Source organism: Trichoderma asperellum, chromosome 4 (genome assembly GCF_020647865.1).
Source record: "Trichoderma asperellum chromosome 4, complete sequence".
Lineage (NCBI taxonomy): Eukaryota > Fungi > Ascomycota > Sordariomycetes > Hypocreales > Hypocreaceae > Trichoderma > Trichoderma asperellum.
Genome location: NC_089418.1, coordinates 4,974,513 through 5,002,035, shown reverse-complemented (window position 1 = coordinate 5,002,035; position 27,523 = coordinate 4,974,513). Strand labels below are relative to the sequence as shown.

At 50.4% G+C, this 27,523-nt stretch overlaps 12 protein-coding genes across 14 annotated transcripts; 4 read left to right on the top strand and 8 right to left on the bottom strand.

The window, feature by feature from the left end:
* Positions 1-1,352: 1,352 nt before the first annotated feature.
* TrAFT101_008056 (uncharacterized protein) lies at positions 1,353-1,633 on the bottom strand (the record flags this gene model as incomplete). The annotated part of the gene is made up of 2 exons (XM_066128228.1): positions 1,353-1,539; positions 1,605-1,633. 2 exons carry the CDS (start codon positions 1,631-1,633, stop codon positions 1,353-1,355), a joined length of 216 nt encoding a protein of 71 aa, XP_065984345.1.
* A 30-nt stretch (positions 1,634-1,663) lies between these two features.
* On the bottom strand, positions 1,664-3,805 carry TrAFT101_008055 (uncharacterized protein; the record flags this gene model as incomplete). The annotated part of the gene is made up of 1 exon (XM_066128227.1): positions 1,664-3,805. One exon carries the CDS (start codon positions 3,803-3,805, stop codon positions 1,664-1,666), a length of 2,142 nt encoding a protein of 713 aa, XP_065984344.1.
* A 456-nt stretch (positions 3,806-4,261) lies between these two features.
* Positions 4,262-6,196, top strand: TrAFT101_008054 (uncharacterized protein). The gene is made up of 2 exons (XM_066128226.1): positions 4,262-4,954; positions 5,029-6,196. The coding sequence occupies exons 1-2, from the start codon at positions 4,366-4,368 to the stop codon at positions 6,051-6,053; spliced, it is 1,614 nt and encodes a 537-aa protein (XP_065984343.1). The 5' UTR covers positions 4,262-4,365; the 3' UTR covers positions 6,054-6,196.
* TrAFT101_008053 (uncharacterized protein) lies at positions 6,080-6,841 on the bottom strand (the record flags this gene model as incomplete). 2 transcript variants are annotated; one of them, XM_066128225.1, is made up of 2 exons in its annotated part: positions 6,314-6,841; positions 6,080-6,283 (listed from the first exon to the last, which is right to left on the bottom strand). In XM_066128225.1, the coding sequence occupies exons 1-2, from the start codon at positions 6,563-6,565 to the stop codon at positions 6,080-6,082; spliced, it is 456 nt and encodes a 151-aa protein (XP_065984342.1). In that variant the 5' UTR covers positions 6,566-6,841. The 2 variants fall into 2 exon arrangements, with proteins under 2 accessions (XP_065984342.1, XP_065984341.1); XM_066128224.1 differs by having other exon boundaries at positions 6,080-6,558; positions 6,624-6,841.
* Positions 6,842-7,634: 793 nt separating this feature from the next.
* On the bottom strand, positions 7,635-9,683 carry TrAFT101_008052 (uncharacterized protein). The gene has a single exon (XM_024909964.2). It carries the CDS (start codon positions 9,570-9,572, stop codon positions 8,214-8,216), a length of 1,359 nt encoding a protein of 452 aa, XP_024758832.2. The 5' UTR covers positions 9,573-9,683; the 3' UTR covers positions 7,635-8,213.
* A 905-nt stretch (positions 9,684-10,588) lies between these two features.
* On the top strand, positions 10,589-12,812 carry TrAFT101_008051 (uncharacterized protein). The gene is made up of 3 exons (XM_024906819.2): positions 10,589-11,282; positions 11,355-11,699; positions 11,785-12,812. Exons 1-3 carry the CDS (start codon positions 10,818-10,820, stop codon positions 12,808-12,810), a joined length of 1,836 nt encoding a protein of 611 aa, XP_024758833.2. The 5' UTR covers positions 10,589-10,817; the 3' UTR covers positions 12,811-12,812.
* Positions 12,813-13,069: 257 nt separating this feature from the next.
* On the bottom strand, positions 13,070-15,569 carry TrAFT101_008050 (uncharacterized protein). Of its 2 annotated transcripts, XM_024904077.2 has the most exons (4): positions 15,415-15,569; positions 15,068-15,359; positions 14,181-15,007; positions 13,070-14,108 (listed from the first exon to the last, which is right to left on the bottom strand). In XM_024904077.2, the coding sequence occupies exons 2-4, from the start codon at positions 15,334-15,336 to the stop codon at positions 13,108-13,110; spliced, it is 2,097 nt and encodes a 698-aa protein (XP_024758834.2). In that variant the 5' UTR covers positions 15,337-15,359; positions 15,415-15,569; the 3' UTR covers positions 13,070-13,107. The 2 variants fall into 2 exon arrangements, with proteins under 2 accessions (XP_024758834.2, XP_065984340.1); XM_066128223.1 differs by having other exon boundaries at positions 14,181-15,569.
* A 641-nt stretch (positions 15,570-16,210) lies between these two features.
* Positions 16,211-18,821, top strand: TrAFT101_008049 (uncharacterized protein). The gene is made up of 2 exons (XM_024906820.2): positions 16,211-18,207; positions 18,282-18,821. Exons 1-2 carry the CDS (start codon positions 17,309-17,311, stop codon positions 18,649-18,651), a joined length of 1,269 nt encoding a protein of 422 aa, XP_024758835.2. The 5' UTR covers positions 16,211-17,308; the 3' UTR covers positions 18,652-18,821.
* TrAFT101_008048 (uncharacterized protein) lies at positions 18,810-20,846 on the bottom strand. Its single transcript, XM_066128222.1, has 2 exons — positions 19,041-20,846; positions 18,810-18,964 (listed from the first exon to the last, which is right to left on the bottom strand). The coding sequence occupies exon 1, from the start codon at positions 20,675-20,677 to the stop codon at positions 19,148-19,150; it is 1,530 nt and encodes a 509-aa protein (XP_065984339.1). The 5' UTR covers positions 20,678-20,846; the 3' UTR covers positions 18,810-18,964; positions 19,041-19,147.
* A 531-nt stretch (positions 20,847-21,377) lies between these two features.
* On the top strand, positions 21,378-23,822 carry TrAFT101_008047 (uncharacterized protein). Its single transcript, XM_024905927.2, has 3 exons — positions 21,378-22,387; positions 22,445-22,702; positions 22,788-23,822. Exons 1-3 carry the CDS (start codon positions 22,302-22,304, stop codon positions 23,524-23,526), a joined length of 1,083 nt encoding a protein of 360 aa, XP_024758837.2. The 5' UTR covers positions 21,378-22,301; the 3' UTR covers positions 23,527-23,822.
* A 627-nt stretch (positions 23,823-24,449) lies between these two features.
* TrAFT101_008046 (uncharacterized protein) lies at positions 24,450-26,371 on the bottom strand. The gene is made up of 3 exons (XM_024902626.2): positions 25,750-26,371; positions 25,396-25,694; positions 24,450-25,348 (listed from the first exon to the last, which is right to left on the bottom strand). The coding sequence occupies exons 1-3, from the start codon at positions 26,189-26,191 to the stop codon at positions 24,599-24,601; spliced, it is 1,491 nt and encodes a 496-aa protein (XP_024758838.2). The 5' UTR covers positions 26,192-26,371; the 3' UTR covers positions 24,450-24,598.
* Positions 26,372-26,805: 434 nt separating this feature from the next.
* TrAFT101_008045 (uncharacterized protein) lies at positions 26,806-26,973 on the bottom strand (the record flags this gene model as incomplete). Its single annotated transcript, XM_066128221.1, has 1 exon — positions 26,806-26,973. The coding sequence occupies one exon, from the start codon at positions 26,971-26,973 to the stop codon at positions 26,806-26,808; it is 168 nt and encodes a 55-aa protein (XP_065984338.1).
* Between the last annotated feature and the right edge of the window lie 550 nt (positions 26,974-27,523).

Sequence of the window (27,523 nt, the reverse complement as noted above, 5' to 3'; positions counted from 1 at the left end):
GGCTATATAAAATGCCGAATGTCTTGTGTAGGGAAAGAGTAGGTTTAGCAAAAGCAATTTAGCTTTGTATTATCTGAATCACTCAATAGGTTGACTATAGTTTGAAAATGTGTGTGATTATAAACCATCTATACATGGATGAGATCTTTGAAGGTGTGAGATAGGAGCAAGGACGGCGTTGAGATGCGGAATTCCGCTCCCACCAGATTTATCCCTTCGTGCAATTCCGCATCGCTATATATGAGTGCATCTCTTCATCATCAATAACACCCAATCTTTTATATAGTTAATTAATCACCTAATCAGCTATTTTATTTCTCGTTGGTGAAGCAAAGCGCATGTGTCTCACGTCAGTGCCATTACTCTTCATTTCCGCTCTAAAGGCGAATTATTGGAGCACGCCTTAGAGCGTCCTACGGAAAATGCAAACGGGCAAAACAAACGTGTTAAGCCACTCAACTGCTCAAGTTAATTTTCAAGCTTGTTCATTTGTTTTTATACTAGTATCTCTCTGCATTAATCTTCAAGTGTTAGATGTCACAAAGCGGGCCACTGTGGAACAGGCTACGCACTCAATATTTTGCTACGGGCTATTTTTATACACTTCGTAGGGATATGAAATTTTGCTCAAATGTTAATCAAAGACTGCATGTATTATTCTTTGCATAGTTTCATTCTCCTTGTTAAAGATAGGCGGTACTTAGTGTTGAATTCACCACAACTTATTTCTTAAGATGTTCACCAGGGTAGCTGAAAGGTATATGCACACGCGAAGAAAAGACCTTATGCAAGGTGCCGATAGTCAAAGCCCTACTCATACTTGTTACGAAATGTGCATCTCTATGTGGCAAATTCACTCTCTGCAAAATTACGTGTGAAGTTTCCAAATATTTGCGCTAAAATTTGTATTCGTCTCCTTTGACCAGACCACATTTGGTATCTTCATCCTTCTTTACGCGGACAGTGCACCTACAAGCTGTGCGTACCATTGGTTGGGGGCGCAACAAGAGCCTAAATTGACTCTGAAGATGCTGCGACAGGCAGCAACAGTTAACACCCAACTGCGCGGACACAAGGAGACGTGTTGTAACCTCCAAATCTGGCTCCATGCCCGGGTCACGGCGGCTTCACTTCAACGAAGCAACAACAGGCTCATTGCTAAGAGTACGATGGCGCCATGACTCGGTGTCGCCGCCCATAATCAGACACATGCTATGATTGAAAGAGACCGGCGTACGCAAGGGAGAGTCAAAGTCGTTGGGTACTGCGATTGAACCGCCAAAGTTCGCCCGCTTTGAACTCCGAAGAGAGTTGGCAGGCAATCTCGCACCGATCCCCATCACGTTCACGTTTCACATCGGTTGCATACCGTACAAGAGCCTCCCAATTTTAACGCGATGCGAAAACTCTCCGTTCACGTCCATGGTTACTCGATTCAACGCCATGCCCTTATCGCTTGTTATGATTATGACTGTGTTGGCTAGCTCTCCATGATGTTCGGTACATGCCGGCGTGGGCACGTGAATAGAGGCGGCGATTCTGTCCCAAACAGTTAGTTGATTTGACGTATCGTAAACCATGCCACAGGATAGCTCCCTTCTCACGGCTTGGAAACAGGTCTGTCAAGAGACATAGTTATGAACACTGTTAACTCTATATATATTTAAGCACTCTCACGTCTCATTGAATCAGTGAAAATTTTCACCTCTTCATTATTAAACTTTGTAGCTAATTGAGATAGCTTTTGCATAATTTCAAACCCACGAGAAGTTCCGGCCAAGTTGCATTTGCGGTCAATAAACTCCTCAAGAAGATCATATTCTTTAATACAAGCAAGCCAGGTTGCGATGCGCATTTTCAGTAAGACTCCATCATGAATTTCAATCCCCCAGTATCTCAAAATTCTTTCCCTTGTTTCGGACGAGAACTTTTCGACTCCTCTATTGCAAGACTCGAGATCAATGAAGTGGAGCTGTCGTATAAACTCAAAAAGACACTGATTCTGAGACTTAACCACTGGACTATTGTGTTCGTCTAGAATATGGTCATGGCTTTGAGTTTCAGAATTCAGACGCATAGATTGAGTTCTCTTGCCCACCAATTCAAGAGGATTCGGCAATAAATGAAAAAATGAAAGCTCCGCAATGTGGTGTAAACTGTAGAGGCAGGCAATAGACGATACCCTGCGGCCGCACTGTTCACATTTCGGGAATAAAGAATACACAGGTGAACACAATGGTAATGGAGTTGCACGCTTTGGACTATATGTGCGAATCCAGAGGAACGCAATCCAAATCATCGTGCACCGTTCAATTTGGCAAGGCTTTAAGGCATGGCGTAATGTTTCCGCCGATCCATCAAAGACATGATAGAGCCATATCAGAGCTTGTGACAAGGAGTGGCTGTGGAAATTGTCACCGGGATCAAAGAAAGTGGAGTCAACCCAGTCCTTTTGAGCCGTCGAAATCAAGTTATTTGTATAGTACCACAAGGGTCGCTGGGCTTCGGGCGTAAGGTTTTCACGCCCCATTCCGACCAGAATCCTCTTCGTCACATAAAGAGATATTGTCGGCGGTAGTATATTAACACCACAGCTCCAGGATTTGATATCCTTGTGCATGCGCCCTCTAATATCCCGGTTCAACATAAACCTCCTTAATTCACGAGGTGTATTGGCATCCATGCGTTTTAGCATTGAGAACAAGAGCTCAGTGTCCCCCATAGGTACTTCCATAAGCAAGCCCTGTGGCGTGTGGTCTGCGAGGAGTTTGTTCACGCCATCGAGACACAAGGGCTTTCTGTCAGTTTCGAGACGTTTTAGATGCAGATCACGAAGTGCTGTAAGTTGCCCTGCGCATTTGACAAAACCTTGCCCAACTTGGGGAGGTGCGGTTGGAGCCACTCCCTTCAGCACTGTGATGAATAGGTCAATGTCATCTTGAGGAGCTTCCTGAGACCCGTCTTGCCGGAAATACTCTGAGAGAATTTCCCCCAACTCTGCGGAAGATGCCAATTGTTTGTCCTCAGTTTCACGACGCTGTGTCTCATGGGCTTGGCGAATTTCAATATCGACGTTTTCAACAGATCCTTTAAGTAGGTCGAGAAGCCGGTACTCGGCGACAGAAGGAGTTCCTGTGAGCGACTTATATTCTAGATCATGACTCATACTAGACCAAACATCCATTAACAATGATCGGAGCTGAACCTCAAATCTTTGATCAAGGTGTTTCCCAGATCTCGGTAACTCCGTAGGAGTTTGGGCATCTTGGTTTAGGCGTAACCAAAGATGATCTGCTCCATATTCTCCATTCATCTTATCGTAGATCTGCAACTTTCTGGGCTTCCAGTCTCGGTGGAAGCAGCGAGTAGAATCATAGTTGAAGACATTCTTGAGCATTTGAACCACCTCAGGCTGTTGGTTGGGGAAGAATAGGGAGATCCGAATACCGACGAGGTCGACCTGATCACCTAGAATGCTGTCCATGTCGACGTACCCCTTTCGTTTGTTTCTTTCGCGCAGCTTCTTCCGCAACGACGGAACAGACTTGATTCGACTGGTTACTCGCGCCCGTATGCCGAGATTACTCAGGCCATTCTTGATGATTTTTAATGCAGTAGTCCTCAGTGCATCCCATTCTTCCTGATGTTGGCTGAATTCCTTTATGAAACTTTCGATGACGCGTTCCCCCTCTTCAAGTTCTCGTGTTATGAAAAATTTACCTCCTAGACCGTCCGGTACTGCTACGGTAAGCAATAGGCCCCTAGCCCTGTCTTGATTGCTTGAGCAGGATGATTTGCGATTCATGCTGTGTAATTCCTCTGGAGCAAACTGAACATCTGGCGGTTAGATCTTGGAGCTTTTCATTAAACGGAAGGATTTATGTTTTCTGCACTTATGTACTCCGTACACTGTCGAGATGTGCTTTACACAGGACAGTCTGGTGATGCCGGCCTTGCGAAAGGCGTCGTTCTCTTCTCACAGAGATGAAGAATGGTTGGCGAACCTGACCTTCATGTTACTGTAGTCTCAGGTAAGGCTGTGCTCAGCTAGAGCGTTGCTGCCTAAGTCGCATCTGCCTTAATGACAAAAAGGACGGCAGGAAGGCGAGGCGGATTCGAAGGCGCACCTCAACTGAGGGGTGCTGCATAGGCGAGCCGGGTGTATAATAACAAGGCTTTTGAAAAGATGGTGGCACTCTCATATGACCCGAGAAATGCTACCCAACGGGCCTGAGTAAGCACAGTCCTGCCCAAGGGAGACGCCGGTTATAAATCTACTCATGGGCTCTGGCAGGAAGAAATCAGCCCACGAGTGCTTCCGCCAGCCTTCTTGCCGGATGTCTTTGATGCGTGGACCAGCAAAGCATGTACAGAAGCAGGGTTAAGGCGCAGATGGAGCGCAATCCATCCCTGGTCGGCCTGTACGATTTTCTGTCGCAACCAGGCGCCCGGCCACGTTGTTCTAGGATAGTGTCGCTTGACTTTGCGGCGCATGACAAGAGCCCAACATGCCGTTTGATCCAGCCCACAGACCTTGCCCTGGAGGTGCATAAACCCCGTCCGTCGCCGCATCCTGGGGCACCTATACAGTCGGGCCAAATCCTTATAGTGGAGGATATATCGCCCGAGGAAATCGAGATACTGGGCGGCGCCCTCGAACTTGACCCGTGCTTCTTCGCATCGTATATCTCTCGGACATGGCGCAATCTGAAGGCGCAGGACCCGCAGGCTTGCACGCTCCCGTCGCGCGAGCGCCGTCAGGGCTTTGTGCCGCTCTACTACCACCGAACCATCGTGGCGCATGGCCTGGAGCCGCACACGGCGCAGTTGTTGCGCACCTGTAACCACCCACGCAAGCTCTTCGTGCTGTCACCCGTCAAGGGCCAGCGCCTCGGCCTGGCGCAGCACGCCTGCGTGGTCTCGAGCATGGTGCGGGCAGATGGGCGGTGGATCGGTCAGTACAGCGACCCTAGCCTGCCTGGATTCTTGCTCGCGTCTCATTAGATTATCTAAACTGCCGTCTATTAGGCATCATCCTCGCCGATCCGCCCTTCCGGAGCCGCAACGACTACGTGGCGCTGCGCTCGCGATCGCCAGTGCCGACAAACCTCAGCATCACGCCCTTTCTGGGCGGCTGTGAGGACTTCCAGTACAACGCGGCCGTCCACGCGTCTTCCTTTACTCAGCCGCTGAACCCGGATATCGACACAGACGGCATTGACTATCCCAGGACCAAGAGCGACCGTCGCGGCATGCTCGACGAACTAGTTTACTACTGGACCGCGTCCGGGCCGCCGGCGGGTATTTTCGAGGCGTCCGGGCCGCCCTCGTTGCATGCGCTGGCTTACCTGCCGCTCCGGATCGTGGCGGCCGAGTGGGTCAACTATATAACACTCGTGGACTTCAGCGCCAAGGAATACGAGTGGAATGGCAGCGACAACGACGCTCCGGGGAGAGGCACTCGTGATGCTACCGCCGTAGCATCGCGGACGGACTGGAAAGCCAAGGTCGATGCCCTCGATGCGCGGCTCCGTGCCCTACAGGCGTGGCGTCGGCGCGTCATGTCCTCCATGCGCAAGATGCGCCAGGTTGCACGGTTCCTAGACAGCCCCGTACCTGGCGTGGACGGCGCATGTTGCAACGGCACATCGGACAGGCACTTCGACCACGGCGCTGCCAACGCCTGGGCAGCATTGCGATCCGACTACATGTCCCTGGCGACCGAAATCACAGAGCACGGGGCACGACTCGAGAGCATGCTGGCCGTGGTGGCATCGGGCATGGCGCTGCTTGAGGGCCGTCGCGCCCTGGCCGAGGCGGCCAATATCACCCGACTGACGGTGCTTGCCTTCGTCTTTCTCCCGCTGACTTTCGTCGCCGGCCTCTTTAGCATCGGTGGCTCCGATGTGTATGCGCCTGGAGGCTCGCACTTCTGGGTCTACTGGGCTGTTGCGCTCCCCCTAACGCTCATAGTTATGCTCATGGTGCGCCCACCTGTACTTGTGATTATGATGCTCAAGGGACTGGAGGAGTGGGTGAGCGGGCTTCGATAAATGCAACCAAGTAGTTGAGCTTAAATCTACCTCCTAAAATTCAACTTCTTCAGGCTTTCTGAGGAAAGTTTTGCGACTAACATCAGTCTTCCACCGTCCTTTTTAACAGAAAATGACGACTGCGCCGGCCGCTGTGGCCCGGCTCGTCGCTGCTGTGCCTGTCGCTTCTCTGCCTCCTTTTGAGCCTGTCGCTTCTCTGCCTGTCGCTTCTCCGCCTGTCGTTTCTCTGCCTGTCGCTTCTCCGCCTGTCGTTTCTCTGCCTGTCTCTTCTCTGCCTGTCGCTTCTCTGCCTCCCTTTGAGCCCGTCGCTGCTCTGCCTGTCGCTTCTCTGCCTCCTTTTGAGCCCGTCGCTTCTCTGCCTGTTTCTTCTCTGCCTCCCTTTGAGCCCGTCGCTGCTCTGCCTGTCGCTTCTCTGCCTCCTTTTGAGCCCGTCGCTGCCCTTCAGCTTTTTGCTGCTCTCGCCGCTGTGATGTCTGCTTTGTATTGACCATTTTAGAATCGCTCACTATCATACATTAGTTAGTACAGCTATTTTCAAGAGCCCAAGGTAGAGTTTTAACTGAATTTTACCCCAGACAAGTGAACAGACGTGCAAAATCTTCTTCTTATAATGTATCCAAGCTGCCTTTTGTAGAACAGGAAACAGTGTAAAAAGATATTTCAGATAGGAACGATTAAATACATATGTTCCTTTAATAGGATAGTAGCAGCAGGCAGTGTGCCAGCTGAACCATGTCATAGCCTTCAACTGAGGGCACCAATCAACTTCCCAGTTCGCCTTATGACTTGGTCGCCTTACTGGTTGCCTTGCTGGTTGCCTTATTGAATAGCCTGTTCTTTAATATTAGAGTGCAATGCGGTCTTCGCTGCTTTCTCCCTAGTTCATTGGGCAAGGCTGATTGCTGTGAGTGATATTGTAAACACGGCTAGGAACGGGGAGTCTTGTGCAACTCTCCTGCTGTCCAGCACGATAGCAAGTGGACCACTGCCATCTTGTGCCATGTTACAGTAGATGTTGAGCCATATTAAACAACAGGCGCCTGAAGCAAGGATCCGGCCAAAGTTGGGCGTCAAGGCCAGGCAGAAACCAGCCATATTGCGTGGATTGGTTCGGTGCGCTATGCAGGAGTCGTTGGCGTCGGTGATGCTACCTGATGAGCCGCATATTTGGCTGCGCTCCTGGTGACTCAGGTCGTGAATGTCATGCACACCCGATTAATCGGCCATGATTTTCATTCTCGTAGACATCTCTACTAGGCAGCTCATTTTGGAGGATGCGGTCCGCTGGTACACTACCTGTTCTACAGCCCTTCATCAACGAATATGAGTTAGAATTATCGCATGAAGACTCATGTTAGCTAGACATTTTGCAGCAACGTGAAGCGCATAAGCACCTGGCAGGCTTGACGACCCGTAGAAGAGCATGCTGCCTCGCTCGCCTGTATATCGGCTGGCCTGCATGTACCAGCCTGAATTCTGGCTGGATGGCAACATAGTTCAGGTATTCTTTCACATATCTGGCCGATAGTTCACCGTCGGGTTGGAAAAAGATATTATAGAAGGTGTTATCCACAAAGGTTCCAAATTCTGTATTATTCTTCTGAGCCATGGTGACAATTTGCCAAACGAGTGTTTGAGAAGTATAAGAATTTTTGCGATGGTTAAATAAAGAAAAATCTTCCTTTAAACGAGATGATGTTTGATATAAATCGTCTCTTTCTCCCTGGACTCCATCGTTATAGTATGTACGTACACTTCCAATTTCGGAATTCCGCTTCATCTCAACTCTGAGCAATGGTATGCTTACAAAAATATCGTTATATGTTTGTATCAGCGACTAAGTGCGATCAGTGCGGAACTCCGCCGAGAATTTCTTCATGGCGGAGCGAATGGGAACGTGGGGCTAAGCTCCATCAAAACCCCAGATTTTGTTTCCATATCTATGAATTAGCTAATTTGAGGCAGTTGAAATCCGTTTCATACTTCTTTTCACGGCTGAGCTAAATGATTGCTGCGAAGCGACTAGCAGAATATTTTTTTAGTCCCCTGTAGCAGCTCGTTTGCAGGGCAAAGGTGTAAGAGTATCCTTCTATTAAGCAGTTCTAGACTCGCCAACGACCATCTCTAGGGAATTGACATTTTCCAAAGTTGAACTGTTCATTAAAATGCATTTGCAATTCCAGATAAACCCGCGCTAATATACTTGGGGAAGAGGCTCAAAAGCGTCGGATCAAGACTCTCAGTCGTATCCGTATGAGTCACGCAACCCTCAGAAACTTGTTTCCCATCAAGTCGATCTTGCATCCACGATAATGCTTCCGGTATTGCTATCAAACCATAATTCACGTGGTCCAACTTCGGCGAGGTGGCTCGCTCATAGTGAACTTTCGTACCGTGCTCGCAATAATCCCGCACCATCGCATCTATCTTGCTAACATCGGATAGATGATCATTGACGCTTTGGTATATGTACAGAGGAGCTTGTATAGCTGTTGGTAGATGCATGTTCTCTGCTTGGAAAGTCGATTCCAGCTCGTTTATCAGCCCTGGCAATGAAGTGTTATAAAACATGCCCAAAATATCTTGAAAAGAGAGGATCACAGTAGCTTCTTGCAGACACATGTGCAAGGAGCTGTAGAAGATATCTCGAAACTGAGGCTTCAATGATGAATAAATGTGTTGCTGGAGTGCTGGGTACTGCCTGGACAAGCCAATCATTGCCGATGGGATGAGAGCCGAACTCTGTTTTTTGTTGAGGGCAAAAATATCGCTCGCCTTTGAAAGACCCGGCAGCCCTCCCATCGCAGCACCAGCGATTTCAAGCTCGGGTGCATATAGTTCCTGCATATTGATTGCTACCTGAGTAGCAGCTCCTCCCCCAGAATAACCCCATATTCCAATCCTAGGATTCGATGCAATGCCGGTGATAGGACCAGAGTGTTTCGCGGCTCGAATGCCGTCCAGAATCGAATAAGCCGTTATTTTGCTTGCAGTATATGCTGCTTTGGGTCCTTCGTAATCCGGTACTATAACAATCCATTTCCGAGCAAGCGCCGTTTCTGCGAAAAGCACCTGAACTTGAGTGATGTTGGAACCGTAAGGTCCACCCTGCTGCGCTGAACGCTGCATTGTATATGATGGGGCGCAATTAATAGTTGTAGAGTCTTCAGCCATTTGCAAAGACAGCACTTTGTCATACTCGGCATCTGGCGGAATGAGAACCGTCAAGACAGTGGCAGTAGGCTGCTCTAAGCTATCGGTTGTTCGGTAGAGAATCTGGTATGCCTTCTTCAAATGCGTTGGTATCCATCCGTAGGCGGAAATTTCTGAAGGTGGCTCTCGATAGGCTATTATTTCTCCTGGTAAGAAGGAGTCTATATTGCGTGGAACGGCATAGAATGGATCATCGCTTGGAAGCACAGCCGCTTGGTCTTCTTGGGAATGACGTTTGCCAGGAAAACGAAACCCGGAAGCCGAAGCGGCCAGGGACACAACTAGCCAGTAGCTTAAATAAACCATATTACACAGAAATCGGACAGCCAGATAGAGGTCTTGATAGTGGACATGGGAGGATTAGGCTGCAAGACGTTGGGAACGTTCTCAGCACCTGGCCCAAATTGCACCATCATCACTCTCATCTTCACATAATAAATTATTGGCGCAAGGAGTCTCATTCTTATACTTCAATGTGGAATAACAGAGCCATGTGATGCAAATAAATAATTAAGACATATGGCGGTTTCGGTACTTTTTCAAGCCACGGCGGGAGAACACGAGGCGGTATGTGAGACCGTCATACCTCCAATCTCGTACGAGCTGAAACACCAGCCTATGCTTTCTATACATAGTGTTGCAAACTTCTCATTGCTCATGTCTTGTGGCTAAAAGTCATGATATCAGAGTCACACCATTATTCTCAGGAAAGATGAATACTCTTGAAAGGTCATTTGTAAAACTTGAACGACAGCCTCGCAAATGCCAGTCATGTCTGCGCGCTCAAAACCGCTTTTGGGAGAGTTTCATCGCCACGCTGCCCACATACCAAATCTCACCAATGTCTTACGTCGGCGATCCTTCCAACCAGCCAGAGTCACGCACACATTAATGCCTCTTCCTCCGTCTACCGTCACGCTAAGAATTCGTGCCATTAACCGTCATTCCACACATTCAAATTACCATTCAGTCGGGCTATTTACAGCAGCTTTGTCTAGACTCTGCGGACATCGTGACTCGAGACAACTAAATATGGCATGTAGCAAGGCGCAATATTGTCCAAGACCCAATATATGACACAGCACTAAGCAATAGAGTTAGCACATAATTACCAGGCGTTATGAAGCAGTAGTAGAGTATTGCGCTTAACCTCAATTAAGCTCAAATGCATGTTTCAAAGCCGCGATAGCTTCTCACGCCGTCGTTGCTGACCATCATCCGCCGCTTCCCACTTAAACCCCATCTCTCCCAACATCTTCTTCAGCATGATACGTAATCAAATCAACAATCGAAAACATGTCTATCGGACTTAAAAAAAAAAATCATTATTCATCCAATCATGATGCCGTCGGGTATTGGAAAATGAACCTGCAGATGCCCTTCAGCCGGCCCTATCGGAAACCAGCTTTGGACACACGCTATACTGCATGTACCGACGTACACACACACCTGACCACGCACCCGGGACGATCAGCAATGCAATGTGGGGGAATAAACCAGCAAAACAGCCGGACGACTTCAAAACCCAGAAGCCGGTGACACTCAGATGCGATGTTGCATCAGAAAATGCCCAGGGAGCCCGTTAATGAAGTGAGGGGTAGATGTTGTAAGTCGGGTCAGTCGACGTTCCGCAGCAGCCTGGCAGGCGGATATAAAGAAGAGTCGATTCGAGCTTCACGGATGGTCAAATATCTGTCTCCCTGTGTACTGTTCTTCACTGCCTATTGTTCATGGTATTATACGGCAGAAATCATGGTTTCAACCAAGCAGCTTCTGCTTCAGCTTGCCTCTGTACTTTCAACAGCCCAGGCCGCTGCAGTTCACCACCGCATTGATGACAGCAGCAACTCCTCCCCTGTCGTCGACCTGGGATATGCCAAATATCGTGGGGCCAGACTAGATGCCGGAGTCGATCAGTTCCTTGGCATGAGGTTCGCCCAAGCGCCTCTCGGGCATCTCAGATTCAGGGCACCACGAGATCCAACTCCAGAAACGGGAATTCAAGATGCCTCACAGGTGAGCTTTATTATACAAATTTGATAGTATTATAAATAATTCAATTAATTTTTAACACAAAAACTTTACAAGTTCGGACCAATATGCGTAGCTGTCGGACAAACACCAGACGCCGGCCACGCAGAAGACTGCCTCTTCGTCAACGTCTTCAAACCATCAGGCGCGAACGAATGGTCCAATCTGCCCGTCTGGGTCTACATCCAAGGCGGCGGCTATTCGCAAAACTCAAACGCCAACTACAATGGCACCGAAGTCATCCAGCAGTCTGGCAATGGACTCGTCTTTGTCAACTTCAACTACCGCGTTGGCGCACTTGGGTTTCTTGCGAGCGAGCATGTCCGCAGAGACGGCGACCTCAACGCCGGGCTTTTAGATCAGAGAAAGCTCCTTCATTGGGTACAGAAGAACATCAGAAAAGTATGTAGTAGTAGTATTAGTAGCAGCAACGGACTTAATAGCATACCATCCACAACTCTAGCTAACATATACATTTACAAAATAGTTTGGCGGCAACCCCAGACACGTCGTCATCCAAGGCGCATCCGCCGGCGCAGGTTCCGTAACGCACCACCTCACAGCTTACAGCGCCAGAAAGGACAACCAGCTCTTCGTAGGAGCAATACCCGAAAGTCCATTCTGGCCAACTCTCAGAACCGTTAGCGACATGGAGTTTCAATATCAGCAGCTCCTCGCCAACGCCAACTGCTCATCCCTCGACTGTCTCCGCGGCCTAGACACACAGGCATTCATCAGCGTCAGTCCCAACGCGCCATTCACAGGAGCAGCAAGCAGCAACCCCTTACCATTATGGTACTGGCTGCCCGTCATAGACGGCGACCTCATCACAGACCACCTCTACACCAACTTTGAAAGAGGCCACTTCATCCGCGTCCCAGTCCTCGTTGGCGACGACACCGATGAAGGCACCTACTTCGGCTACAACGCCGCAACCGCAGAACAAGTCCAAGTCTTCATGAAGAACAACTACCCCCTTCTCCAAGACCCCCAGCTCGAAGCCATCAGCCAGGCCTATCCCCTCGCAGCACCCATGCCCCAGCACGCAGCCTACTTCCCATCCGCAGAAGCAGCATACGGTGAATCTACATTCACTTGTCCCGGCAACACAGTCGCCGCCTCCGTAGCACGATATTTCGATCCTCGCCGCATCTGGAACTATCACTACAACGTCTTGGATCCGGATAATGTAGCCAGTGGCCTCGGAGTGCCTCACACGTTCGAGACGAGTGCCATATTTGGGCCTGGATACTCCGGTGGAGTGGCGGCGTCCTATTATACGACAAACGCGGCCATTGTCCCAGTCACCATGCATTATTTCATTAGTTTCGTGACGAAACTGAATCCTAATACGGCCAAATATGCTTCGGCGCCGAATTGGGATCCTTGGGGCCAAGGAACGGGAGAGAGAATCCGGCTGCAGACGAATAATACGGCCATGGAGCCTGTGCCTTCGGATCAGATAGCGAGATGTAATCTGTGGCAGAGTCTTCAAGGCTACACCCAGATGTAATTCAGAAAACTATGAAGAAACGAATTGAATGAAAATTATGACAAGTACAGCGTACAGATTGAAGGTCAAAAATGTAAAAAGCAATCATCCACTAGGCACGTTCACTCAATGTTCTTTTTAACGTTCCATGATGACGATGTAGCGGGAAAAGAGTTAATTTGATAGTCTAGGTGATGGAACCCGCGTAAACTTGTAGCAGTAGACAATACTCAACTACAAACATCATGCTCCTCAAACTTCATGCTCCATAAAACATCATAAATATACAATTCAACCCTCCAACTTCGTACTCAGCACTTAGAAAGAGCTAAGGTTATTCCCAGCATCAGCACCAGCCTCATTCTTCTCATTAGCAATTTGACTTTCCCTCATCGCAAGGACAACCGCCGTCAACTGGTCAATCTTTTGTTGCAGCTCCAAAACTTGGACTTCGACGGACGACGGCGCATCCACGTCGTCCTCTCCCCGCGTTCGGCTCGTCGGCAGCAGTCTCGCCGGCCCAGATCTGCGAGGAGAGGCAAGCGAAGGACGGCCTGTAACAGCCGCTGGGCCAATATCCGACCTTCTCCGCCGGCCCTTGGGTTCCTTGGGGCCTTTGAATCCGCGAAATTCATCGTCGTCGTCTCCTTTATACTTGAGATACTCGTAAAACTTGATGACTGCAACAATGGGTGCGTGGGTCACCTTGAGAAGCCAGATTCTACCTGCACGGTACTTGTGGTACCGCGGAAAGATGTATCGCCATGGGCGGAAGAGAATTAGAGAGAGTAGGTTGAATGGTGGGTAAAAATGAGTGAGTCGGTTGCTGGTCGACGCCTCTAGCACATAGACGCTATACACATAGAGATATTCTTCTTTGGCGTGGGTGACGACCCGAGAGAAGCTGTTGGAGAGCATACCGGTAAGTGATCCCATGAGAAGGAAAGAAGACAGAGTGATGAAAATGACCATCAATGGAGGGCCGAAAATAGGGTCAATCTGGTCCATGACCTCAAAACCAACGTAGCTGGAGCCATAAAAGATCTTGGTCAGAATTCCCGTCATCTTACTCAAGCTAAAGCTGTCCCGACCAACGAGCGAAAACGTAGTGAGGAAGCCAAGATAGACAATAATGATCAAGACCATGAACTTGATAAAGTCCTTGCCCATTTCTTTGAGGCAGGGGATCAGGGTTCCCCAATAGGGGCTTAGACTGAGGATGGAGCAGATGCGAGGAATCATGAAGAGGGCTTCCAGAGCCAACACATCAAATGCCAAGTCGTTGCAACGCGTTTCTGGCCGCATGATGCCGACAATTCCTTGACTATGGTTAGCACTGCGATATTTTTACATTTGCCCACTGTCATATGCAAGTGGGACGAATTACTCACTTAACACGGCAAAGGTAATGCCAATGAGGATCATAATCATGTCAAACAAGTTCCAGATATCGGTAGCGTAAAAAATGGCTCCAGCATCAGCCCATTCACTCAGCTCATCGTAGAAGAAGGCAGCAATCCAGAAGAACAGGGCAATCTCGGGGCCGGTGAGACGGGTTTCGTCTCGCACAATGAGAACAGAATAGTACAAGCACAGAAATACGCCAAAGAACAAGACTTCCCAGCATTTTAGATACTTGGGCACACGGAGTCGGGAATAAGGATCCGACGTGGTCGGGTTATAAAAATGGGGATGTTTGGATGAGTTGATGGACATTGTGTCCCAAAAAACAATATCACCGTTCCATATGCCGGAGATGATCTTCTGCACGACATGCTGGCTAAGAAAACGCTTGGCGTTGGCGACAGCAGCAATCTCGAGAGCGTTCAAACCTTCAAAAGCAGCGGTGGGGTCATCCTCTTCGTCATCATCACTGTCGTCGTCCATACTGAGGTTGGTTAGGCGGGACAGGGATGAGAGAAGCTGAATCTTCTTGGACGAACTACCGACGGGTGCGCTGGGAGACGAGCCGTCAAAGGTTGCCAGCACGCGAGGGAGTAGAGGAGCTCGCTCGCCGGCTTCAGGATCATTGGCAAGCTGCTGCTGCTGCTGAGCCTTGGTCTTCTTATGGTCCGGGATCTCGAAGAGGCAGAATGTCACAGCTTCACGCTCTGAGTGGCGGGTCAGGAATCTCCAGGCTACAATCTCACAGGCGTTGGAGCGAGCTTCTCCAAGACCCTGGTTGTCACGATCCAGGGCATAATGCCATTTGAGGGCCCTAGAGAGGCGGGGGATGATGAGTCAAAAGCAGGCAAAACAAGACGCAGCTGAAACCTACAAGAGAGCATTGACAATGGCAGGGTTGGCGCAGGTATCGGTCAGATGGTTAGTCAAGAGGCGGAGACAGTCGCCAGCAGATGTCGTGCGCAGCTGGTCAAAGGTGCTGGGCAGCTCAACAGCGTCGGTAAAGTACTGGGACAGCTTCTTGACCACCAGGCGGAACGAGTCGTCGGGAGCAATGTAGGGGAGCTCGACGGCATCATAGCGGGCGGAGAAGGGACTCCCCTCGCGCACCGGCTGGGGTTTGAGCTTGACGCGGATGGGCATCTCGAGCTCGAAGCTGCCAGAAGCTGGGATTGGTCAGTTTGTTGATGTCTCAACAAGGATGTCGTGCCTTGAACAGACAAGCAAACAAAGAAGCAAGCAAGCAAGCACGCAAACAATCAGCCCAGCGAGGAGAGGCAGAGGCAGAGGAGATGGAGATGAGACACGGATATAGGTAGTTATCCAAAGCCAAGAAGAGGGGACCGGATGAGGTTTGAGACGAGACGATGCAGGCATGATGCTGGTGACGGAGCCTCTGGCGTTAGCGCAGCGCAGTGGCCTGTGCGTGGCAGGTGACTGTCGATTGCTGCTGCATCTGGCGCCAGATACCTCGCTTCCCGCGCTACGGCTGGTAAACAAACACAGCAGTCGGGGCCGTGGGACTCTAACAGCGGCCAGGTATTCGCTGCTACGGGGCTGTGATCCGCCCCTAGGGGTCTCATCGCCCCCGTCGCATGCCAATGAGCAGAGCAGCCGCCGCCATGCTATTGTTTTGGCAAGACCCCTGTGGCGCCTCTTTTTTTGGGGCGCACCGATTTGGAGAAGCTGCTGCTTGATTGGGGGCATCGCTCCACAAAATCGTCATTTGGGAGAAGGATGCAGCATTAAATATTGTATTGTAGTTAGAAGGAAAGGGAGTTGTGGCCGGTTATGTACTGTAGCATCAAATGTCACGACGATCTTGAGATGGCGCTTAATGCACCAGATGGACGAGCTTATCTGTCATGGCAATTTCTCCACAGACGGATGCTTCAGATACAGACAGATTACTCCGAGACCTATCTAGCCTTGGGCTTCCATGGCCATTATCTTTTGTCTCTGCTTAATCTTTTCACCTTTCTTTTTTCTTTTTCCAAAATTCTCCACTCTCATTCATTCATTCACCCACAAGGCGCTGCTCATTATCATTCACATCCATGCCAAAAACTCAACTCACCAGATGCCATATCCCTCTAGATACTCCGCCCAGCGCAACAGTCATGTCGGCGCAATCTTCAATCCAATCCCACAACTCGGTGCCACCGCCAGTAGTGCGCCGTAGCACTCACTAAGGCAACACGCGATATCTCCACTCTCTAATATTAAACATCAAAAATGCTCCATAATACATGGTGCTAATATCGCAAGAGCCCAGATCAATGCATCTCTCTTGTCCCCAGCTGCTAGGCTCCGTTTGGCTGCTGGGCGACGGGCCGTTTGAACAAGGGCCACCAATCGGCTGCTGCGAAAACCAGACAGAGAGGGAGACGGTTTGATTGAGGTCGACACAAAGAACAGACCAGACAATGAACCCACAGCTACGCTACAGTCCATCATGAAGCAGCCTACATTTGCCATGCAAGGAGAGAAGGCCCCATAGGCGCGGAAACAGCCACCGCCGAAACCTCAGGGCCAAGTCAGGGCCGTCCAAACGTCAATAGCCGCTGCAAGTCTACTCTATCCAAAACCGCCCTCGCCCACCTATTGTTGCGCTGCATTAGCTATACTAGTACCTATTCTCTATTTGTGCACAATAAGCCATTCGCATTCACATGCACACAGCAATCCTCCTCAGGCACAGCCATGGCATCAAGCCCAAGTGATTCCACCGGCTTTGCGCGTATTCCTATTTATATCAACCACCTTACCCACCGCGCAACGAGATTCAATCGTCCCGCCGTACCTCGATTGGCCGCATTGCACGACTAATGTATGCCAATTGGGCCTTGCAGGGGGCAATACGAACAAGGCACACACTACCGAAGACTAGGTAACAAGCAAGCAGTACTACCCGACCTCGCCATATTTCCAAACCGTTTAGTATTTTCCAGAAGAAGCTTCTCTCTGTTTTCTCTTCTCTCTCTCTTTCCGTAGCTGTTTCCAAATAATTTGCGAAATTGTCTCTTTTTTTTTTCTTCTTTTTGTCCCTCTCTCTCTCTCACTCTCATTTGCGCCAAACTCCCACACCACCACCCATCAAACAACGCCCGCGAAAATGATCGTGGCTTCTCTGCCGCGATCGCCCACAGCCACAGTCCTCCTCGCTTCGTCGACGCTCCTCCAAATCGCCTCCAGCCATGCGCTGCCCCGAGAAACAAAGACCATCGCCGTGCGCGAGTTGAGCGTGGTGGCATGGCCCATCGTCGCAACCCCAGCGCCAAAGCTATCGCCAGCGCTTGCTTCATCGCCCGTCGAGCAGCTGCTACAGCGGGACTTCAACACCATCTGTGGCTGGATAGGGGGCGATCCCAACCTGCCAGCCACGTGCCTGGCGGGCTCGCACTGCGCCGCCGACACCGTAAACAAGGCAATTGGCTGCTGTCCGGACGAGGGGCCTTGCACCGAGGGAATCTTCACGGGCTGCGTCGACGTCAACAGCCCGCCGCAGACAGAGCTCAACCCTTACGTCTTCACGTGCACCGGCGCTCAGGTGTGCTACTTGAACCACTTTGACGGAGGCTTCTCTCAGTTCGGATGCGGCTCAGTCTCGCAGTTGGCGACGACGGTGGCTGCCACGGCGCTGAGCCAGCTCCCTCTGGATCTGAGCCGCGTCTCTGTGCAGCTGACAGAAACACCAACCATTCTATCCACGCCGACGACGATTGGATCTCGGACCGCAAGCAAGACCACATCCAGCCGGAAAACCAAGACGACAAGCGGATCCAGCACCTCTGAGACGGATACGTCTACGAGCACGGGCACAGGCACAACAAGCGACTCATCTTCAACCTCCACTTCGACTTCGACCCCTTCAGCGCCGACTTCGAGCGGCAGCTCAAAAGCAGGGCCAATCGCAGGAGGCGTAGTTGGAGGTCTCGCCGGTCTTGCTCTCATCGCCGCCCTGGTTTTCTTCTTCCTGCGCAAAAGAAAGACCAGCCCTTCTCAGTACATCACGTAAGAATAAGGAAAAAAGTCCCTTGACGTTGCTCATAGAATAAGTTTTGCTGACACTGAATGCACAAAAAAAGGCCATCAACTGAGAAATACGACGGCCCTGATTCCCGCGCCATTCCTCCCAACACGGCTCTTCTAACAGAAGAAAGGGGCTTCAACGGCTACGAATCTGAACTCGCCCCAATGCCGCAAAGGCCACCAAGACCAAGCGAACCCGCCCCCCAGCTCGGCGAGCTCGGCCTGGCCGTGCCCATCGACACCGGCTACGGCAGGCCTTCAGACGAGATCCCTCTCACGGAAACGGTGCCCAAGCCGCCACCAGAACCCATTGTGGAGGAAGATCTCCGCCCATATAACCCGCGGAGAAGAGGCGATGGCGATGGTGCCTCGTTCTGGTCGCAAACAAGATCGGAGAGTCGGTCTCGAGGTCGGCCGTGGGTTTAGAGAGGAAGCGAAGCGAACTCAGTCTTATTTGAACTCAGTCTTATTTGATACCCCCCCAGAAAAAACGTTCCTTTTGTATAACCTGGAAGAAAAGGCGGCGGTGGCTACTTTGAATACCACTTTTATCTTAATATTTAGATCCCCGACTACTCCTCCCCCTCCAATGACATTTCACTCCCCTGGTATCTTTGTTTTTTTACAATAATTGATGCTAGCATTGGAAGGAGTATATTGGAAAGTGCCGTCTTTTTGCGTTTATTTATTTATTTTTTCTGCGTGTTACATACACTATTGTTTTGTTCATTGAACATGGCTAGAAGAATGAGGGATTAGCACTATACATAAGTACATAGCAGAGAGGCGTTGGGAGATACAGCTGCATCACATACGTGAAAGAAGTCAACATAATATAGCATGAATATGCCGTTGCCGTATCTTACAAGCTTCATTCGTCATTCAAGCAGGAAAATGCAGACATGCCGGTATCATTACCCTTCTAAGCTCCTGGGTCTGGCCCGCCAATGGACCAAACTCTCAGTGACGATTCGTCAAAGACTTGTCTATGATGAGATTCTTCATCGCTAGCAGCATCTGCTCCTCTGCCCTCTCGCGGATACCCCCAGCCCCCAGAGCAGGTTGCTGCAACAGAGCCGCTAGAGTGCACAATCGTGCTTCCTACAGGAGATTCGTGGGCTTTCCACATCCAAGTAGGCTCTACAACGTCGTTTCTCATACCAACTTCTTCCCACACAGCTACCGAGCCGTCCTGTGTCCCAGCCCAAACTTCGAATCCAGCCTCTCCCTGGAAAACATCAAAATGCAGCCGCTGTTGGGTGGTAGCCCTGCGGCCATTCAGCACCGCCAAGAGCTGTCCAGTGCCACGAATGTCGTAGACCAGCAGCCCATCCGCCTGGCGCTCATTCACGACAAGATACCGCCCGCAGGGGCTCCACGCTGTCTGCACGATTCCCTGGCCTCCCAGGCTGATGTGAAACGACTTTTCATCCGCATCAGCGATCGACCAGTTCGCAACAACCCTATCAGTGCGGTGGATATCGTACGTCCCCATCCAGCGGGTCCAGGTGCCGGCCGCCAGGATGGACCCGTGGCCGCTGGCATCGGAGGGAGGTGATGCTGCCAGGGCGGCCACGGTGCCTTTCATGCCAACGCCGCTACCCTTGGAGATGTGTCGCCGGGATGGAATCGTCGGGATGGTCAAGGCTGGACCATCTGAGCAGTGGCCAGATGCGTCGAAGAGATCGATGCGGTTCGCCGAGCCACAAATGAAGTGTGTCCCGGGATATTCCCACAGCAGAGAAGCGGGGGAAATGTACTGCTCAGACTCCATGCGGATGAGCTTATAGGTGTAGAGGGGCCGACTTGCGACATCCTCAGCGGCATCAGCATCATTGTCATCGTCATCAGGCTGAGGGAACGCGTGGTACAGGTGTAGGGGGTGATCTCGGCATCCCACCAAGAAGGTCTGAGAAGCTGGGTTAGCCAGGGAGAAGTAGGGCGCACTGGCGAGGGTCTGGGTGGGTTCTGGGAGCTTGATGCTGGCTTGACGGGCCAGATGGCGAGGTTCTCCTGCAGGCTGCAGGAGGTCTGCGGGAAGAATGAAGGACGCCACGGTTTGGTCAGACGATAAGGCGAGGATGGAGGTGCCATCGGCTGTCCATTGGGCGGAAGTGTAGAAGCGCTGGGTTCGGATGCTCGGGTCGAGAGAGGCCGTATCAGGAGAGGAGGTCTCATTCTCACACTCAGGATGGCTGGAGCTTCTGTTGTCTTCGTCGTCCGTCCCGAGAGGTGAAGGGCTCTCATCCGGCACTGGTGCGATCACGCTTGTATTGGCATTGGCAAGCCGCTCAGCCAGCAGACGGATTGAGGGTGCCATCTTGTCGCGCTGCTCGTCATGACGGTCTACGACACAAGATGCCTCTGTCTCTGCTTCTGCTTCTGCTTGGGCCATGATTCCGCTGGTGCTGGCATTGCTGCCCCGGTATGCAAGGCGTGTCCGGCTCCACATTCACCGCTGCATGGTCAATGAATGGGGAGAAAAGAAGAGAGCGTCTGCTCTGATCGACTGGGATGTCGTATAAGCCTAATGCTGCACGTTGAGTTCCGGTTGAGATTGAGATCCTGGCAGCGATGCTGGATGTCTATGCAAGGGGTTGCTTTAAGATTAGCAGACGGCGAGAAAAGCATGGACGCTAAAGGAGATGGAGATGGCTCAAAAGAAAAAAAACCCCAGCGCAGGTATCTAGCGCGTACTCTGTACGAATGGGCCGTGCCTGGATCTAAACTGCCCGCCGCCAAACGACGTCATTTCGGCCGTAGCGCTCGAGACGTTGTGTACTTGGTACTAGCCGCATACCCTGATCTCCGCTGTATCGATCCAGAGCCTTATCAGCTCTCCCTGCTTTCAATGGGCAGCTATACTTGATCTCAGTGGGTCAACGAGCATTTTGAGCCGATGCATGTCTTAAATGCCAATCACCCAACGCTATGCAAATGTCCTACAGCAGTAGAAGTAGGTAGTTCAACAGTGCTAATGTGTGTGTTTGCGCCTCCTGGGCTTCGGATACGGGGTACATTAGCTTCGGGGCTTTCAGAGGGCGGAAAAGCTGCCCAGTGGCTCCGGCGCGGTGCCAATCAGCTGCGTAGGGTCGCACTGCAGATTGCCCTGGTCGGTCGAGCGAAGCTGGCGTGATGATAATGATGGCAGCGCCAGCACTTTGGGACGCTGCACACATATGTCTGCTGCTACCACCTCCTGTTACGGGCAACAGATGCATGGATGAGACAAATGCCTCTTGGGCAGAGTTACAGCGCGTGCCGTTGCGGGCTGAGGACTCGCCTGAAGAACCGCCCGCAGGCAATGTTCAGTCCAGGTACATGTGATGTCGGATATCGATGGCGGCGTTGCGTGCGCGGGCCCAGCGAGTTCCGGGCTTGTTGCAGGTACTACCTACATGGCAGCGATGCCTGGGTGCTGATGCGTGCCCAATCAATGTTAAATGATGCTCAATCGTTGCATGTGATATGCACCGAATCAATCAATCTCTCCAGCGCTGCCTTACACCAGCAGCAGCCACTGCTAGCGGGCGCCATCGTCGCCTCGGGGTGCTGCTAGCGCTGCCCAAAGCACCAAGTACCCGCGCCGTACCCCGTACTCGCTAGCGCTGTGCCGCGACGTGCCGCAATGCCTCTTCAGCCTAGCCCCGGCCCAGGTCTCCAGTACCTACGGAGCTCATCCATGCTCTGACTCTCCCATCTTCTCGGTGACAACCTGAGAAGCGGCCTCGCCTCTGCCTCGCTCGCCGCTCACTTTTGCCTGACCCTGAGCGCATCTCGACCCCCCGACTGCAGCCCGTGGCCACCGCCGTCTATTTATCGGCCCCTGCGTTGCCGACGACCATGAGTGCCGCATAGCCCCGACTTCCAGCCATATCGTTGCGGCCCTCTGCCTGACCCAAAGACTGCCCGACTGCCACCAACATCGACGCCGTGGGAGGTTCGAGATCCAGCTCTGCCTCGTCTCCCTTGCCAGCCCCCCCTTTCCAGCCTTACGCGACTCCACGGCGACCGACTCCCAGCCGAAGCGAAGAACAATCTTGTGGCCTTCTGCATCAACGCGGCAAACAAACATCATGGAGGCCTCTCCCTTGGCAATGGCCACGGCCTCCACCTGCGACAGCCTCAAGACGCCCTCCTATGTCGAGCTGAGTGTTTCCATGTGAGCTACCCCCCGCGATGGCTTCTCTCGGGCCCTGATTCTGACGATCCGCCGCAGCATCATTCTCATCGGCCTCCTGATCTCCTACCTCCCTCAACACTATCGCATCATTTCTCGCCGAACATCCGAAGGCATATCTCCCTACTTCGTTCTGCTGGGCACCACGTCTGCCACTGCTGGCTTCGCCAACATCCTGACCGTGGCACCCTCTCGCAACGCCATTGGCTGCTGCAGAGAGTTGGAGACGTTTGAATGTGCTGCGGGCCTGCTTGGCGTTGCCCAGCTCGGAACACAGTGGTTGTGCTTCTCTGCCATGTGAGTCACCATCCTTTATCCCATCCTTTGTCCCACGTCTCTTCTTCCCAATTCCCTCGCTGACTTCTTGTTTCCCTTGCTATAGCCTTATCCTATTCCTCGTCTTCTTTCGCTATCGCGAAGCCAATGTGCCTCAGGATGAGCTTGGTGGAGAGAGTCCCAGATGGCAAACGGCTCTCGCTGTGGGGGGCCTGTGCATCCTTCACGGATTGGTTGTGATTGCACTGACGGGCGTGTTTGCCATTGCTCTGCCTAACAAGCTTAACATCTGGGCCAATTTCCTCGGCGTCATGGCCGCAGCTCTAGCTGCCGTCCAATACATTCCTCAGATATGGATGACCTACCACCTAAAGCACGTCGGCAGCTTGAGCATTCCCATGATGTGTATCCAAACGCCGGGAGGCTTTCTATTTGCTGCCAGCCTTTTCGCAAGACTCGGGATGGAGGGCTGGAGCACATGGGCCATATACCTCCTGACTGCAGTTATGCAAGGCAGTGTACTTGCCATGGGTATCTACTACGAAATTGCGAGACGCAACGAGGAATACGCGCATAGCTATACCAGCAGTGCGCCTCAGTCTCCCATCGAGCACCACTCTACGCCGCAGCGTCCATACGCTCCTCGCACCTACTCCGAGGGCTGGGAGCGCGGCCTACCAGGCCCTTTTACAGGCCACCCAGAACGGTACGCCGAAACCGAGGAAGACTTGGACGACATGGAAGAAAGAGAGGAACGAGCGATTGCCAGAGAGAACCAGCCGCTGCTCAGGCCGGGCGGCATTGGCAACCCGCACAGGAACTACGACTCGACTTCGCGTCATTAACGCCTCAGCATTTTAGCGGGGAATGCATCTTAGAAGATGCGATAACAACAAGCTTACTTTTTTCATTTATGTTTTAGCAAACAATTTTTTATTTTATTTTTTTTTTCTTTGTGCCATTATTATCGAGATAGAAAGTCTTTAAGTTACGAAGGGAACGTTATGTGCCGCCGCCAAGATTTGACATTGAAGCCACTAAGGGTGTTCCTTTCTTTTTATTAAATATGTGTAAGAATACGTGGTATATAATAGGTATGGCATGGTCTATCTAGTTTGGAAGAAATTGACAGCATTAATCGACTTGACATTGTAAACTGTGATGATTTTTGCCAACGACGGTGGGTAGAGTGCCAAACTCGATTACTACCTACTAGGTATCTAGGCAGTGTCAACTCATCGTCAATGTCGCTCCATGGCTCACGAAACGAGTTTTTGAATGCACACTCATTTCTTAACAATAAATGACCCAATAACTGACATATCCATCATTCTAACATAAAAGGTCCAATATTTACGCCGCCAAAGCAACGAAGATATCATATGTTAACTTACCCTCTGCCACTTTTCATTCCTTTTTAATCTTTGTAGAAACTCAATTACAAACTGCCAAAATGAAGCTTTACCTGCTTATTACCTTTTCTATTCGTTATCATCTCGCTTGCAGTTGGTGAACTTGAATTGCCAGGTATACACCAGTGACGGGGGAGGCATACAGCCCAAAAACAAACGACAATAACAGGTATCAATGGCAGTGTCAACCCGTGAAGCAAGTCAGGGCGGCTATGCGGCAACCTGCACAACTGGCAAATATGTAAAATTTATTCCTTATAACCTCACTAGGTACCTTTGAGTTGAGAGATTTACAGAGTAATCGTAGACACAACCGTATGACCTTGAAGCCAGAGTATCAACTGCATATAGGAAGAGGCAACATCAAATATATTCTTACAATGGTATATATACAAGACTCTCTAGCAACTGAGTTCCTTAGTTTATTAACAATATTAACAACCTGATACTACACTCAATGCGATAATATCATTTCCTGCTCTTGTCCGGCGATGTCCTTATGCTCCTAATGGGGGGACTTAGCACCATAAACAGAATCTTTTTCTTCTCCCCCTTCTTCCATTTCAACCTCTGCTGCCCATTGGTATATCTGGGCGCCGTTGTCTTCTTCATATATACCTTCGCTAGCTCCAATACTGAAGCCACCATCATCAACATCACTCTCGTCATCAATTTCTTCTCCTTCTTCTTCTCCTCCGGCTGCGCCACAAATGGCAACAACACGAAGGAGATCCCACGAGAGCTGGAGAAGATTAAAATTTGGTACATGCTCTGGATTATTTGCTTTCAATGCGAAAGTTTGGCCAGTTTCTAAGAGCAGGCCGCTTGCACGATGCGCGCGCATGTTTCCCCATGTATTGCTCTCAAGGCCGGCTGTAATTACGACTTCACGTAAAAAAGCCTTGTCTAGATCTTGTGACGGCTTCAACTGGCCAGTCTTCAACCAATGGAATTGGACTACAATTGATCCATCATCCAGTTTGCGCAATGGTTTGAATGCCAGTTTAGCACTATCAAACCACCAGTGCAGTTGGTGGTTAAGGGACAGAAGATTTTGTGGTGATTCAGTTATACCTCGGTCTTGAGCCAACGTCGATAGTTGATCAGCTACATTGTCGCCCCAAAACATTCTCAACAAGTCTAAAAGAAGTTTTGAGGTCTGCGGATTCTTTGTTGCCGCAAAAGGGAAAATATTTGCAGCTTCAGGATTGTCGTACTTTGTAAATAGACACCTATAACCATCTCGTTTCTTGCACTACGTTTGTTAGATAGACATTGAAACAGTTGGTGATTCGGACCTACCAGCTGAGCAGCAATGGGATTCCGACTTGACGACGAAACACCGAGACTTGGTGATTGGGGTACTGGTAGCGGTGGAGATGCATCTGTCGAGACACGTATGGGCAGAGGCGTTGTTGGCGGCGGAGACGTTCTGGGTTGAACAGGGGTTAGAGGTTGAATTGGCGTGTTTGGATACGATAAAGATCTTCCATGCGTTACGCGCTGTCGCTTTGCAGGACTGGCATGTGTTGACGACGATTTAGAGCTGTTCTTGGCTGAACTCGGCTGCGATGTTGATCGACGTCCTCCCTTATTTACATCTGCAGGCGAGGCCATTAGTAGAGGGAAATTAATAGAATGGATACCCAAACATACATCCAAATATACTTGGCAATACCGTTGCCGCGCAATCAGCAAAGAATTTACGCACGGGGTCCAAGTCGTCGTTCCGAATGTACTCTCTTAATAGACGTATCCTAGATCGAAGCACATCCAGGGGAGCGACCATGAAGACTGCCGCGAATGCCATGTCTATTTTGTAAGGTGATTGAGCTTTCTGTATAAGGTCCCGGATATCCATGTAGATTCGGTGTCTAGCTTCTAGATCAGTAATATAATCTAGGACCGGCTCGTCAGGCAGTTCATCAAAAGCGATAGCGTCGAAAGCCAAAGGCTGTTTCCTAGATATAGTGAGAAGCCTCCCAAACATCGCACCATTAATGCTTTCACCCCATCTGCTTAATTCTTGTCGTTGATCATCGTCTAGGCTTGAAATAAGGCGAAGCATAGCCTCCTCGGACACTGTAGGTTGGGCCATGATAGTTCTGTATAAGCTGGTTGAAGAAGGGGGAATCGGCTGGAGAGAAGATGGCCAGAGGGAGACGAGGAAAAAGAAACGGTTGGGGAAATCGGTATTACGATTGTCTGGTAAGAGGGTTCAGGCTAGACAGGTGGGCTAGAAGAGTGGGCGTGTCAATATCCACATGAATAAAGGCAAAAAGGAGAAATTTAAGCTTGCGAAGAGTTAAAGCTAGAAAAGTTAAATATGTACAAGAAAAAGGAAAGGAAAGGAAAGGAAAAGAAAAGAAGAACGCGACGCGTCACGTGTAACGAAACATTGCGTTTACGTATTGTCATCTGGCAATGGCCATGCCAGCTGTCAACCAGGAATTTCGGTGGGAACATGTTATTGATCGAGATTATGCACCAGGCCACTGTTGGTAATCATCGGTAAATCTTCGTCAAGCGTTTCATCATATTGCCCGTCCGCTCGCAACTGAAATATAATTCTCGTCTATTCGTAACTGAGAATAAACGAAGCCCATTTCGCAAACTTGGCGAGAAATATCATTGACCTCCTTATCGGTTGGGGGCTCCTTTCCCCGAGCATTCAAGGCCGCGACAGTCCAAACGATTAGCATACGATTTGCATCACTTAGCAAAGGTGCTGAGTCTCGGGCTGGTTTGGCCAGCTAGACATTGGTTACCACCAAGACTTCCGCGAGCCTCACGGCAGCAGTCGAAGATGGAGGCCGCCTCGATGCCCTCGACGGAGGCAAAGAGGGCAGTGATGGCCATGATAGAGGTCGAGAACTTCATTTTGTCTCGATATATAGCTTGATATGGAGAAGTGTTTTTGGCGGGATAGATTTTGGATCTCGGTAGAAATGTGGCTTTCTGTTGATAAGGATACTGAACACTTCTTCGGGAACGATGTCTCCTTTAGAATTATTCTATGATTTTGTTACCTTAATTTTTGAGATACATCATCACTGCATTTCCAAGAAATGGAGTTGGATGTCAATTGTGGCTGAGAGTTCTGTTATTCTCCAGTCGACCTTGACTCTAATATAGGGGGGTGAGATGCTCCACATTTCTCAGCCGCATTGCCTTTACTGTCTACAACTGCTGCGAGTGAGACTACATAGACTTGGTCCGTACTCCCACTTCAGGTTTGTTTATACTGCGGATGAGCCCGTTGATAGGGTGGAAACAACGTGATCAAAGCGCGGTGAGCACGCCTCTATCTTCAACGGGATTGACGCTGTCTTGTTTGTAGACACCATGCTTACCACCACTTTATCCATAACGAAAAGATTGATTTAATATCAACTCAAAGGAATGTTCAAGTCCCTATCGTTTACGAAAA